Genomic DNA, 16,063 nt, shown 5'->3' with positions numbered 1-16,063 from the left:
GAATAAAAGAGATATTTCCTGGTGTGGCTGGGTTTTTCCCTTCAAGCTTAAGGGTTTTCCCAATATTAATCTCTTGTGTCTTTTGTTCCTATTTTGTTTTTGTTTATTGCTATTTATTACTTATTTTGGGCTAATCATTAACATGGTATCAAAGCCTAGTTTTGATAACAACAATAAATTTCATCTATGAACCTTGCCAACATTCTGATCTTGACTTTAATGGATTGTCAATCTATGTAACCAGAGTACCCTTAACTTTCTATGTGAAGTTGACCAAGGGTTGTAGATGTGCAAGAGAAAAAATGATTTCAATGGTTATGTTTTAATCCTTCTCAGTGTAGATTGACCAAAGCACATGAGGGTCAATGTTGTTGTATTTCCTTTAGAGCATATAATGGACTATTGATAGTTCATGCTTCAATTCAAGGCATGCATTTCCAATAATAGTAGTTATCAGTTTGATGCTTTCATTCAGTATCAGTTGATTCTCATCTTTCATAATAGGTGTTGGATCTGCCCCAAGGTGCTATTTTTCTTGGTAAGATTATCTTCATCTTCCTGTCATGATCTCTTTTTTATTCAACTTTTTTTATGTGTAGAATTCTTTATCTCTCCTTCATCGAGTGTCACAGGCCTTGTTCAATCTATGGATTCTTGCATTTCGATTATTGTCGCACATCATGATCATGCGTTGCCATTTTTGACATGGCATAGCTCTTTGATGACCTGTTAGCTATGACATGTTGTTATGATCCATGTATTCATATGTGGGTTGCCGTTTGTTCATGATGGAGATGTTGGTACAATTTTTTTTCCAAATTTTTTGTTGCTTAGTCTCTTGGTCTTCATTGTGTAACTCTCAGTCATCTATTGTGACTTCAAGTGTAGTGTTACATCTATCTTCCTTTGATAGTTCCTTCCTTGCACTCGTTACATTTGAGATGTTAATCCTTGCTCGTTTCTATAGAGTCATGGCATAAGACGCTTCCTGTCTTCCTTGTATGTTACCTTTTTCTCCTTGACATCCACTTGTATTTGCATTCTCTCTACCAATGGTCATCGTTGTGTTGCCTTAGTGCACTCTCTCTGTCTCATTCAGGCTCTATGTTTTGCATTCGATAACTTCAACCTTTGCACGATAACTATGCTTGTTTGATTTGTAAGATTCAAATCATCCACGTCTTCATCAAAAATTATAGTGGACAACAAACTTAGTAGGTATCGGATAATATTTATTTTAACATCTTTGCTTTAATCACGGCAAACACAAGGCCAACAGAATAATGCACAAGGGGATAGGTGTGGCCTACCATGGTCGGGATGATCTTGTTAAAATAAATAGCAAAAAGGAAAGTTAAAATTTTTTGTTGCTGCATCAAATCCGTCTATTGTCCATTCACTGTAACTATTTTTTGCTTCCTTTGTTATATCCATTTGCTACCCTTGTTCTTTTGTTAAGTTGACTTCTTGTTTGGTAACTACCAGTTTTCTCACTTTCTTGTGAGATATATCATATTTTTTCTATGTTTTGTGTTTGAGTAGTTTCAAGTAGAAATAATTGGTTTTATTTTTTGAGCCTCTTTCATGTGATATGCATGATGCTGGTCTTGTATCGATGATTTCTATTATCTCACAGTTATTTACTACTACTTCCCCAGTCTTTTGCAAGGTTTTGAGTGCAAAGTATATGCTCTGCTCTACATTTTTTTTTTTTTATGTGGATCATATTTAGCTTGTGATAGCTATTTTAATTTGTGTATCACGGGTTTACTTCGTTGTTTGTATTACATCTAATCATGTGTGATCATTGAGCATTTTTCTTTGTGTTTCATCATAGTTGATATACATTCATTTGTATAAGTCAATCTTTGACATATAGATTCAAGTACTTTCGACTTGAATGATCTTCGATTTGAAGCCCTACCCTTTTGTGGGTTTATCTATTGCAGTGTTGCAGGAGGTGTTTCCCAAGAAAATAATGGACTATGGATTGTGACCAACGTAGAGATAAATACTCTATGATTATATCTTGAATATTGAATTTATGTTACCATAGTGAGATTATTGTTTTTCACAATTCTTGTAGTGTTGGAAAAGTCTTATAGAGCTCTTCAAAATTATCTATGAACTTTTTTTAGATTCTATATTATGTACATTTTCTTTAGCTTTTGTGTCTTCACATTCTCATTGCTTACTTGGATGTTATAGCAATTGAAAAATTCTCTATTTGCATGGGATGACTTCTTTTGGGATGTGTGTGTGTGTGTGTGTGTGTGATGCAGGAGCATCCTACGATAGTTGGCAATCCTGTATGTTGGAGTGATTTTGATCTTGGAAATGGAGAACTTAGTTGAAGAAGGTGTTGCTCAATCATTAGAGGAGTTCTTGGTTGTTGAGTTGCTCAAGGAACTCGGAGACTGAAAGAGCTCAGTAAAGCTTGTGGTGCCCGCTTGATATTATGCTCGGTGGAACCTATTGTTGTGAGATTCTCACACCATTGCCCCAAAAAAATTTTGGGGACCCCCCTTTTTTTTGTTGCCTTGGCAATTTTTTGGATTGTCCAACAATTTTGATTTTTTCGAGAGTTTTGAGCCTTGGACGCCTTCAGGCCAGTGGGAGGGACTTAGCTTATTTTTCAACCGGTTTCGCTTGATCTTCTGAAACAACCAATTTCATCCTTAGGCCAGACAAAATTTTAAGAGAACATTTGGCAAGATAAAATTGTAAATTTGTACTTAGACGTTTTCTTTTGAAAAATTGGATATATTTATTTACGATGGCCAAATGGGAGATTTGACCTAAACTAGAAAGAAAATGCACTAGAAGCAAAACCTAATAATAATACAGAAAATTTAAACCAATAGGAAGTAATGAAACTTTCTACTGATATCTTGTTTGCCAAAATCCCTACCCTTAGATCAAAAGTTATGTCGATTTGAATTTTATAAGAGCATTAGGGGAAAGAGTTCCCCACTAGTTGGTCTATGTGACTAAGGGTGTTGGATGATTTGTGGTGTCATTAGCTAGGGCCATTTGGTGGTAGGGTTGTGTGTTTATGACAACTAGTGACTCTCAAAATTAAACATGTAGAAAAATATTTATAGAAAAAAAAAACCAAATTAAAAAGAATTTGTTGTACCATGTCGGTGCGTTTCTAGCCCAAAGGTAATACTCTATGAACTCAAGTGCAAAATATTTTGCAAATATACCTTGCAATTGCACTTGAGACCATTGATGCTGCTGCAAACTTCATGACCAAGCCATAAGGTATAATTTGTATGACTTTATGACTTTATACAAAAACATTTCGAGTTCCTTAACCCCTCAAAAATTGCCCAAATAATTTGTATTGCCTAAAATGAAGTGTATGAAAACAAGGGTTTTTGCGGCTTTTGGACTCATAGTAATATTTGTTTTGTGTGCCAAAATGGACCAAGCAAAATCTTATTCCCATATCAACCTTGAATTTGAGGAGTTTGCAGTTTCTAAGCTTTGGTACTATGTAATCACCAATAGTGGATTCACACACCCCAGGATCAAAACCCTCAACAAAAGACTGTAGAAAGAAGATAGCTTGGTTTATAATGGATGAAAAATTTGCAATGATCAAATTGTAAATCGATTATAGTAGATATTCCTATGATGATATAAATGTACAAGAATTCTTTCTTTTATAAGCAAGGTTGAGATATAGAATTAGACAAGATCATGACAATCGTCTTACTTCTATGCCACAAGAGAATTGACATCAAATGGACTAAACAAGAAGCAGATGACATAAGATAAGATTGAATCTCATAACAACTGTGACTTTAAAAAGATTCCTAGGACCCAAGTTGTTAGGATTAACGAGACATAAATAACAATTACATGCAAATATAACCAATGTTAGAAAATAATAAATCACACAAAAGAGAACACATGACACAAAGATTTAACGTGGTTCACCTAATCCTTGGGCTACACCCACCAAACAAGAAGTCCAATATTCTTATTATCTAGTGATTACAACCTAATTACAATTTGTAATTCCGTACAGCTCAATATCACTGTAAGAAGCTACAATCTCATCATACATCATAAAATCCCTAACCCTAAGCCTTTTTATACAAGATTTTGCCGCTTACAAAGTTAGGGCTAGAATAAGCCAACCAAGAGAAAAAATATAACTCCTAATGCCTTTTACAATAATATATTAATTATTGGCTTTGGGGGCATTGTTGCTTGACTCTAGGACCCTGCAAGGTGCGCTGCCCTAGGAATCCACAAGGAGCACTTCTACTTGACCCTGCCTAGATTGTTGCCCTAGGAATCCACAAGGAGCACTTCTCCTTGACCCTGCCTAGATTGTTGCCCTAGGAATCCCCTTGACTCCTAGAGCTTGGGGGAACTGCCTTGAAACCCTTAGTTAAAAATGAGGGAAACTACACCGAATGAAGTGGGGAAAAATTAACCTCAGAGTCTAATTAGGCTCCACATCACAACACAAGGAAGCATGTGAATAAGACTACTAGGTGAGCTCATTGTGCAGGACTCTTTATTCACACTAACATCTCTTCTCCCATATTCTACGAATACCTCAAAAGTAGGGTTGCAGAAGGTTGGAACATTTTACAACAGATCATTATATTCTGGTATTTCTATCCATTATAGCATTTGTGTTGGTGATTGAGTTGTTGAGCTTGGGATGTGTATTCTCTTACCTTTCATCATTTTTTGCCTTTCACGGGAGCCTCATTGTGCATTTTAGGTGTACTTGCGCTTCTGTAATGATTAAGTGATTAATGTAAATATTAAAAAGCATTGTTATATGAATGTTTCAAGCAATATAACCCTAGTGCTGGGGAACGTCAGGATGAGGGGACGTTGGGATGAGTTTCTGTGATGGGGAGAAAGTGGGCCTCATTTTTCAAGATGGCAAGGGGACAGCCAGGGGATAGTGGCAAGGGGAGGATGGGGCAGGGAGGGATGTTGTATAATATACATATAGAACTTGAAATGCTTGTTATGAAATGATGTTTCAGTAGAGATCAAAATTGCAAAATGAACTAGAACAATTGAACATTCAACATAGTAACATATTACATACCCGATAGTAACGTTAAAAAAAAAAAATTCAAATAGAAATCCAAGTACCCATTCCAATGGAAGCATGGTTGCGGAATGGCGGAGGTGGGGGTACTTGGGTGCGCAAGTACTCGGTGCGGGTACGTCTCGTGGATGGGTACTTCAGGGTTTAGGAGGTGAGTGTGAGTCCCCATGTTACACTGGTTTCAAGTCTTGTCTTTTTCCTTCAATTGTTATGTGCATGTTTCTTGCTGTTGATTATTCTACAGTGAGCTCTTTAGCTCCAATAAGTTAGTAAGTGGATATCTACTCTTGGCTGATGGGTGTTTTTACAAGATTGCATGGAGACGGGGGTACTTGAGTACTTAGGGTACGGGTACAACTATTTCTTGAAATAGGGGACAGGGGTATTTGGGTATGTCAAACCTTTTTTAAAAGTATAATTTAATATTTATAGAAAATATGAATCGCGACAATAATTTTTCAAAACAAGAACAATGATAAAGTTTGCAGATGTAATGTATTGTTTTCAATTTCAGATTTGCAATATGTTTGTAAACAATAGTAATAATGTATGATAAATGTTGAGATGCTTAACAGAGAAGGCAGACTTTAAACATGAACAAGAAGATCATAAATCATTCAACAATGACATATTGCAAATGGTAAACTTCTGACTTGAACAATGATATAGTTTACTGTTAGTCAGTATTGTATCAAAGTTTCAAACTGATCACATATTGAATTAAGCTTGATAAACAACAAGCTGATACACAAACAAAAAATTGAAAGAAAAATAAAAAATCTTAATCAAGGTTCTTAGCAATGATGATCTCTATTGAGTATCCAGTACTTGCAGTACGTGTACCTGGTACTAGGGTACGTGGGTACACATCCTAGGGGTGTGGATATGCGTACGCATGCAACCTAGCTTTTTTATGCTTTCTTTATTTTAGTTTCAGCATTTCCTTCTTTCTCCTTTTTCCTTGTTAGAATAATCTTAGAGTAGGCAGGGAGCCAGTCCTTGAATTGAGATTGGACATTTGTTCACTCAGCCTTACAATTCTTTCCATTCTTGGTTAGTGTATGGCATGTTGACTTCTTGAATTGAGAACCAATTATACCTAATCAATAGTTTTTGGCTCACTCAGGGTGACCTGAATTTAACAAGCTTAAACTTGCATTTCAGTTTGGCCCCACAAAATCAGTTCGACTATATACTTTTCACTCATGGGGCTGCTATCCTTCCCACTTTTTTTGTGTGTGCGTGACACACTGGCTCCTTGAAAGGGGAACTCTCTAGGTCTCATCAACATTCGCATCATGATATTTCACTCTTATGATGTGAGTTACTATATCTTTTGTATATCTTGTGATTTTCAAAAAAATTATCCTTGCTAAAGTTCCTTTAAAGTATTTTTTTTTGATAGGTAAGAGGCCATGAGGCCCAAGATTGTGTTTAGATTGAAAACCATCTCAGTTGGTACCAAAGATTAGAGATGGATAGGTATCCTTGGTCTAGCTCTTAAATAAATATCACAAAGTAATTTAATCAATTTTAGCGTCTGTTTTTAATTTTCAAACTTATATCTTTGCTTTTGATAATTCCTCGTGAATATAACCTGAAAATTAAATTGGACTATGATCAAGTTTGTTAGAATGAAATGAAGTGTGCTTCATAATAAAAAATGAAACATATCTCCTTTTAACTTTAATTTAAAAATCAAATAGCATATAAGGAAAAGTTTTGAATAACCTAAAATTCTCTTATTAACATTAAACTTCCATGATATTAGCTAAATTGGTCAATTATACATCTTGCACATAGACATAACCTATCAAAAGAAATTAACATGTTTTTTTTTTATAGTAAAAGTTCTAAATCAATTTCGCTCCAAGAACAAGCATCTAACTTATACTTATCATATTAGTGTGTCTTATTAGAATCTCTTTTCCGTTTGCTCCTTTGTTAGTGAGATTATCTGCTTCTCTATGATCTTCACTATAAATATGTTCTATGATTATTTCTTTGAGTTGTTCAATGATAGGGCATATTCAAGTTTAGAATTAAGGATCCAATTTTGGGTTTCTCTATTTCTTAATGCATTTAGGATAATTTGTGAGTCTCCTTCAATAACTAATTTGTTAATACCTATCTCTCTACTTTGAGTTAAGCCTTCTATTAGGGCCTCTAATTCCGCTAATGGCCCGTTTGGCAACAGAAATACGACTGAAATAGTCAGTCGTTAAGGAATACCCAAAAATTTGAATCCATTGTTTGGGTGTGACAAATAGGAATTAGGAATATGAATAGATAAGCTCATTTTGACCTCAAAATGTGCCTTTGATATTCCACCAAAATAGGTGGAATATCGAATTCCACCAAAATGTGCATTTGATTTTGCTTTTTACTTTTTCACATTTTAATCATTTTTAGGGTTTAGAACTTGATGTATTATTTCCCTCCCACTTTGTTCGTGAGTTTTTGATTTTCTGCACGAGGAAGATGGAGAACACGTGAATATGCTTTGCAAATACCATAGATTAAAAGTGGAAGAAATGAATTGGGTTCAAGTGTCTTATGTGACAGCTTTCTAGCCTGGAACGTAGTCGATTGAGATTTTTGACAAAACCCTTGAGGGAACTAGTATTCCTTGTAGTGATGAGATTCGAGAAGCCATTGTAGACAGTTAGACACTATTCTAGGGGACTTGCGAACACTTGAAATGGCGGCTCACCAGACAGATGGTTTAAAGCACTGGTTTGGTATTGAAGGAATTTAAATCTTGCAAGGAGCTCTCTACAAGCAGATATTGATAGGTAGGAGGCCACAAGGCCCAAGATTGTGTTTAGATTGAAAACCATCTCAATGGGCACCAAAGATCAGAGATTGATAGGTATCCTTGTTCTAGCCCTTACATAAATATCTTAGAGTAATTTAAACCAATTTTAGCATTTGCTTTTTATTTCCGAATTTATATCTTTGCGCTTGATAATTCCTTATGAATATACCCTGAAAATTAAACTTAACTATGATCAAGTTTGTTAGAATGAAATGAAGTATGCTTCATAATAAAAAATGAAACTTATCTCCTTTTAACTTTAATTTTAAAATCAAATAGCATATAAGGAAAAGTTTTGACTAACCTAAAATTCTCTTATTAACATTACACTTCCATGATATTAGCTAACTTGGTCAATTATACATCTTGCACATAGACATACACAACCTATCAAAAGAAATTAACATGTTTTTTTTATAGTAAAAGTTCTAAACCAATTTCGCTCCAAGAACAAACGTCTAACTTATCATATTAGCATGTCTTATTAGAATCTCTTTTTCGTCTGCTCCTTTGTTAGTGAGATTATTTGCTTCTTTATGACCTTCACTATAAATATGTTTTATGATTGTTTCTTCAAATTGATCAATGATAGTTAGGGCATATTCAAGTTTAGAATTAAGGATCCAATTTTGGGTTTCTCTTTTTCTTAATGCATTTAGGATAATTTGTGAGTCTCCTTCGATAACTAATTTGTTAATATCTATCTCTCTACTTAGAGTTGAGCCTTCTATCAGGGCCTCTAATTTCGCTAATGGCCCGTTTGGTGACAAGAATACAACTGGAATAGGCGTTAACAAATACCCAAAATTTTGAATCCACCGTTTGGGTGTGACAAATAGGAATTAGGAATATGAATATATAAGCTCATTTTGACCTCAAAACGTGCCTTTGATATTCCACCAAGATAGGTGGAATATCGAATTCCACCAAAACGTGCTTTTGATTTTGCTTTTTACTTTTTACATTTTAATTATTTTTGGGGTTTAGAATTCAATGTATTATTTCCCTCCCACTTTGTTCATGAGGTTTTCCTTTTTTGTATGAGGAAGATGGAGAATGTGCGAATATGCTTTGCAGATACCATAGACTAAAAGTGGAAGAAATGAATTGGGTTCAAGTGTCTTATGTGACAACTTTCTAGGCTGGAACGTAGTCGATTGAGATTTTTTACAAAACCCTTTGAGGGAACCAGTATTCCTTGCAGTGATGAGATCCAAGAAGCCATTGTAGACACTGTTCCAGGGGACTTGCGAACACTTGAATGGTGGATCACCAGATGGATGGTTTAAAGCACTGGTTTGGTATTGAAAGAATTTAAATCTTGGAAGGAGCTCTTTGCAAGCGGATATTCATCTTTTCAGTCTTCTTTGTCTTTGTGATTGAGTGTAAGGATTGGGGGCATTGAAACCTTCCCATTAACTTTGCCATCAGCTCCAAATTCAAAGACATTCCATCTTTTGGATTAAATCCAAACAGAGATGTTGCCAGCGCATAAAGGAGAAAGCTGGGTCATTGTGCAATGGTGGAAATATTTAAACTTAATCTTATTCCTATTTTAATTTTGCACATCCAAACAAAGGATAAACATATTCTCCATCAAATTTTGGGTAAGCCAAACACATCGAGAATAACAAATCTAGGACACCAAATGCAAGAATAATGAATCTGGGATAACAAATACCTATTCTTAATTCCTATTCCGGTCATCAAACAGGCCCTAAGTTATTAGATATTACTCCTCAAGTTTTGGCACATTTAGTTGGGCATGATCTGTTATCTAAATATATAATACATCCTAAGCTTGTTGGTCCTAGATTACCTCTGGAGGCCCCATCAAAATGTAACTTTAACCATCCTATAGAAGGATATTCCCATTTACATTTTTTTCCTAGCAATCTTGTTGGATTTTATGTATATCATTGGTGGATGAATTAGTGTAAACCAATTTTTACGCATTTCTGCATACCAGTCTGAAAAGGAACCTTCCTCCTTATATGAGTTTCTTTTCATTACAAAAATTCTTCTATGGGATATTTTCCATAAATTACTATAAACCTTAGAACAACCATGTTTCGGCCAACTTTAAAAAATAAATTTAATAGGCTATTAGGGAATGTGGTTTGCCTGTTTAATTTCTTTCATAACCAATACCAACAATTCTTAGCAAAGGGACAGTCATAAAGCAAGTATTCAGAAGTTTCTGATTCTTTTTCACAAAGTGGGCATCTAGACGGTCCTTCAAAACTCAACTTGGTAAACCTATCTGTTGTTGAAATTCTCTTTTGAAGAGCAACCTAAAGGAAGATGCCTGCTTTCGGAAGGCACGCTGGATCCCATAATAGATTTAGAGGGATGCCAATCTTATTGCATTGTTGAGAATTTATTATCTTTTCATACCTTAGTTTGACTTTATAATTTCTGTCCCTCGAGGCTTCCCAAATTAGTTTATCTTTCCTATCCTTATGATTTTCCTGTCTACTTTTAAAAATTGATTAAAAATGTACCTTTCCTGTGATAAAGTGGAGATCATCTAGGATTTTCCATTGTCATCCTCCATACTAATTATCATTAATTTTAATTTAATAATCACTCACATTCTTACCCCACAAAGCTGAAAGAGTTTTTTTATGTTGATAGATAGATTTACACTATCTAGAGAAGGGAGCTCATCCCATGCATCTTCCCAAAATAAGCATCCTGCCCTAAACCGATATCCGAAGTTAAGTTATTAGCTATTAATTGGGCAACAGTTCAACATAAAGTTCCAAATTCTTGAATCTTTTGGAGGATTTTTAGTTCTAAACAAAGAAAAAAGATTATTGTTGCTTTAATATTTATGAAATAATTTTTTGGTCCATTTTCTAGTATGTTCTTTAAACATTCTCCAAATAAGTTTTGCCAACTCAAATTTTTTATGCCTTGGCCTCCAAATTTATTATGTCTACATATTTTTTCCCATTTTTTCAAAGCTTGTTTTTTCTTATTTCCAATACCTTGCTAGAAGAAGGTTTTAAGTTTAGAGTCTAATTTCCTTTTTACACCTTTCAGTAGGGGAATACATGACATATGATATGTGGGGATGGTTGAAAGTATTGCTTTGATCATAGTCATTCTACCAACTTTAGTTAACCATTCTCCTTTCCAACATCCCATTTTTTTATCCAATTTTTCTAAAACCGTATCCCAAGCTTTACTTTCTCTAATGCTGCCTTTTACAAGTTGAATACCAAAGTATTTGCCTGAAAAGGTTCCTTTTCTAAATTCCATTATTCTACAAATTTCTCTCTTTACTTCCTCATTGGTATTAATTAAGAAAATATCTGATTTGTTAGCATTTACTTTTTGACCTGATGCTTCCATATAACTATTTATCAAGGTTGCATGGGTACTCGTACCCACACCCCTGGTACTCGTACCCACGTACCCAAGTACCGAGTACACATATCCCACGTACCGGGTACTCGGTGGAGAGCATCATAGCTAAGGACCTTGATTAAGACTCTGATTTTTTTTTGGGTTTTTTGTTTTTGTATTAGCTTGTTGTTTATCAAACTTAATTCAATACCAAATCAGTTTGAAACTTTGATACTCATTAACAATAAACTTTATCACTGTTCAAGTCAAAAGTTTATCATTTGCAATATGTCATTGTCATATGGTTTAGGATCTTCTTGTTCATGTTTAAAGTCTGCCTTCTTTGTTATGCATCTAAGCACTTATCATGTATTATTATTTCAAACATATAGCAAATCTGAAACTGAAAACAGTACATTACATTTGCAAACTTTATCACTGTTCTTGTTTTGAAAAACCATTGTCATGACTCATAAAATCAGATTTTTTATAAAATATAAAAGTGTAATTTTTAAATAAGTTTGATATACCCAAGTACCTCTGTCCTCTATTATGAAAAATACTTTAAACATTCAGCAATAGCATATATATATATTTGACTTATGGCTTATATTTTCAAATTTCTTGTTTTGAATGCTCAATGCCATGACTCATGACAGATATTTTGATTTTTATATTTTCTATAAAATATTAATTATATAGAAAAAATTACGTTACCCCGTCCCCTACTTTGAAAAATATGCGCACCCGTACCCGATCCCGTACCCATTCCCGTTCCCGTACCCACGTACCCATGCAACCTTGCTATTTATTATTTGCTTAAAATTTTAGTTCCTTTGAAGTTTGTTCTTTTTTAGCCGTACTATCTACTTTTGTCTTTTCATTTTTTAATGGATTGTTTTTAAATATTTTTTTGTTACTTTTTCGAGATGCTGGCTGTGAATTTAGAGTTTTTATTATCCAGTCATGTTACTACATTTTCCTTACAATTACTATAAATTATGCTCTCAACATAATTACACAATTTAAATTTGCATGACTTGTGTTTGTCGTGTGTCTGAAGAGTATCTTGAGCAATTACAGATCAATAGCTGATTTGAATAGCCACTTAATCTAAATGGACTTTGTTATATTCCTTGATCTTGTAGTTTGATGTGTTTTTCTTCAAAGGGGGATTGTTAGCTTGGATGATTATGTCCTAAGTCTGGACCACTAGCCTGTCTCTCATTTCACATATCAATGATGTCTGGATTTTCTGCAAACTTCCCCTTGCTAATCTTAGCTGTTTGGATTCCTCTTGTTGCTTACTCCTCTCTGTCACTTTGTAAGTGAGTGAGGCTCCTCAATGGTCCTGCTTACGAGGCCTAATTATCTTACTGCATCGTTTCTTTTCTTTTCTGTCTACCAGACCAGTCAAAATTGTCTTTCCAACCTGAATGCTGTTGGGAGGAGACAAGAATTTTAGGTGAGAGTGATATTCAAAGCCCAACAAGCATAGTGACATGATGGCAATTAATATTTTGATCTGTTACTTAATGAGTCAATAAGCGTGTTTTTAAAGTAGTCATTGACTAGCTAAGTTGTGACTATTGGGTTGTGCATCAGTTTTCCCAAGTTCTGCTATTTTCTTTGCTTGTATCAAGATTCAATGTCTGATCTTCGGAAGGGCTGCATCTCATTCGATATACCTTTGAAATAATATTCATCAATATGTTTGGGATGGGTAGAATCATATGTCTAAAGATAACTGGACTTATTTAATTGAATAAGATTTGTTTGGTTTTGAAATTCATATTTAAGAGAATGACCTTGTAAATTTTATGGTTATATTCAGAAGCATAAGTAAACAATTTTCCAAGGTTTAAGTTTGTGCGTACAAAAATCTCACAGTTGAATTTTCACAGAATTGTTTACTCTTTAGTATTTTAGCTTCTTATTTATAAGATTTGTTAGATTATTCTTTACAAACCCTTTATCATGTAAACTTCAGTTATTAAGTTTCCATTTGATGATCATATTCTTTACAGGCACCAGGATTTGGCTTACTGGCCAATAACAAAAGATACCAGGACTGCATCATTTTGGCTTGCCATTGACAACTCCACAGTTGAAAATGGGTGTCTCCATTTTGTTCCAGAGTCACATCTCGAACCAGAATTACGAGACCATAATACTCTTCATGGTGATCGTGATAAGTCCCATACAATTTCCGCTAAACTTTCTGAGAAAGACACACCCAAGGCTGCAGAATTAAAGCGTGGGGATGCTACTGTGCATCACGAACGAGTATTACATGGATCAGGTGGCAACTACAGCAATTCTAGTTGGAGAAGAGCATGGGTTATAGCATTCAGATCTCAAGAAACAGTTGAAGAGGAGCGCAGGAGAGGCTTTACTCATTCTCACAATGATCCCCTGGAGGTGTTAAATGCAGTGGGAAAGCAGAATTGAAAGAATTAAATAGTTTGAAGTTTTAACTTTTCCACATCATGGAGTATCTTTGATGTTAGTTCTTCAATGTAAATTTTTGCATCTGTCATGTTGAATTAGTTGAAATAAAGTAAAATAGCTCTAATAATACATTGGATTAAAATGAAACAAATTCTGAAAATTACGTTGCATAGTACATTCAAGAAACTATATGGTAGAGATTGTAATATTTCTTTGAACGTATTTATCAAAGCATGCTATAAATGATATATTCGTTGGATTTTTCTTTGTTATTGAATACATAGTGGCATTCTTCCATATCTAGGACAATTCTAAGTTTTCCAACAGACAAGTGTTTATTTTTCAGAAATCATGAAAAAATTACAGGGGATTTCTTGGTCAAGTGTAGGTTGCATTGGTTTGTATGTTATGCATTTCCATGGTCTGTCCTTGAGACAGGGTTTCAGCGGTTTAAAGTGGTCTAGTGAATAAATTCGAGTTGAAAAACTCAATAACCTAGTTTTGACAAGGGATGCAAAAAAATTGGAGAACACTTGGGTAATAATTTGACAAATCTTCCAAACATTAAATTATTTTTTTAATAATATTTTATTTAAACAAACTTGCATTCTACTAATGTAGGGAACATATTACTACTTTCTTTTATAGATATAGACCAAAACTAGACTTCTACACACATTGAGGACTAAATTTTCCTTTTATAACAGTAGACTAAGGGTTATCCCCTGGAAAACCATAACTAAATCTCTAAGAGTTGCTCCCACGCATCAATAATTTCAGCTATGTTTGTAACTGACTTGTTGCACAATTAAAGATTGTTGTGCAACAATAGAAAAGTTATACAGAAATCAAGGATTGTTGGGCAACATCTGAAGACTTGCTATACAACATACAAAGACTTATCATACACCATGATACCATAAGATCATGTGATTATACATAGCTTTCATTTATAGAATATTAGGGTGGGCAATGGGTTGTAGCTTTCAGAGGGATCAAGGGGTAGTGCCCTTATGGGTTTGTAAGTCCTATTGGCAGTGTTAGCATTCTTTGTGAGGTTCACAACATGGCTTAATTGCCTCCTTTATCTTCAATAAGTCTCGTGGTTGTATTGGGCATTGATAGGTCGATCTTTTCGTGTAGCAACAACCATCACTCTAACAATGGTATTAGAGCTTGGTCACGAGTTCGAATCCACGCAAGCCACGACAAGTGATGCTCAGTGGGGGATTGTTGGCAATGGGTCAGCATCCCTCGCAAGGTTCACGTAATGGCTTAACCATCATGTGTCTTTTATAAGTCTTCTGGTTGTATCAAGTGTTAAGGTGGGTGATGGGTTGTAGCTTTCTGAGGGATTAAGGGATAGTGCCCTTATGGGTTTGTAAGTTCTATTGCCAGTGTGTCAGCATTCTTTACGAGGTTTGCAACATGGCTTAACTGCCTCCTTTATCTTCTATAAGTCTTGTGGTTGTATCAAGCATTGATAGGTTGATCTTTTGGTGTAGCAACAACCATCACTCTAACAAGTGGTATTAGAGCTTGGTCATAGGTTTGAATCCATGCAGGCCGTGATAGCTGACGCTCAATGGAGGATTGTTGGCAACAAATTAGCATCCCTAGCAGGGTTCGTGTAATGGCTTAACCATTATGTGTCTTTTATAAGTCTTTGTTGTATCAAGTATTGATAGGTTGATCTTTTGGTGCAATGACAACCACCACCCTAATAGGTTAGTGTTCCCTAGTATATTACTTATGAAGTTTCTTTTGTCAACACCAAATTGAGGTATCAAAAAGGCCACATGAATCTTCATGGCACATGCTAAAATGGCCCTCCCCCTCAACCTCCCCTCACAATTTCATTTTTTTTTGGCAAACAAGCTTATTGCAATTGTATTATGTTTGCTGAAAAATCTTTCAATTACTTGGTGAGAATTTATATTAAATTTTTGGCCTAGCCTGCACCAAGTTAGACCACATCCCTAGCATGAACACATGCAATTTGTCCAAACCCATAAAAAACCCTAGTAGAGTTACAATGCCCATGAGCACACAAGTCCAAGAGTGCCTCAAGCACTAAGTCACTTGACAAGACCACCGACAACATCATTACAAAGGTAACTTGCAAACATTTTGGATCAATGAGGGCACAAAGCCTATGATCACAATAGTCTAACAAGGGTTTGACCCTTTAGTAACAACAATATTGCTAAACTTAAACAATCACACTATGTCATGAATGGAAAAACTCTCAAGCCATTTTAACTTGTGAATATTGGAAGTTTAAGACAAGTTTTTCAATTATAGAATAAATAGTTCTTACACATGTATGGTAATATATGATATTGTAA

The 16,063-nt window shown here is 34.8% G+C and overlaps 1 protein-coding gene across 1 annotated transcript in view; it reads left to right on the top strand.

Annotated features, from left to right (window-relative positions):
* LOC149553341 (uncharacterized) overlaps positions 1–13,974 on the top strand; it is a 45,724-nt gene extending 31,750 nt beyond the window's left edge. The window contains exon 4 of the mRNA XM_089788808.1: positions 13,292–13,974. Within this exon, the coding sequence (XP_089644934.1) occupies positions 13,292–13,715 (424 nt within the window). The 3' untranslated portion in view covers positions 13,716–13,974. The remainder of the gene's footprint in view (positions 1–13,291) is intronic.
* Positions 13,975–16,063: the final 2,089 nt, after the last annotated feature.

The sequence above is a fragment of the Cupressus sempervirens genome, chromosome 6 (assembly GCF_028749045.1).
Source record: "Cupressus sempervirens isolate cs-2001-9-10 chromosome 6, ASM2874904v1, whole genome shotgun sequence".
Taxonomy (NCBI): domain Eukaryota; kingdom Viridiplantae; phylum Streptophyta; class Pinopsida; order Cupressales; family Cupressaceae; genus Cupressus; species Cupressus sempervirens.
The sequence above is the reverse complement of the archived record's forward strand: the minus strand, read 5'-3'. Positions and strand labels throughout refer to the sequence as shown.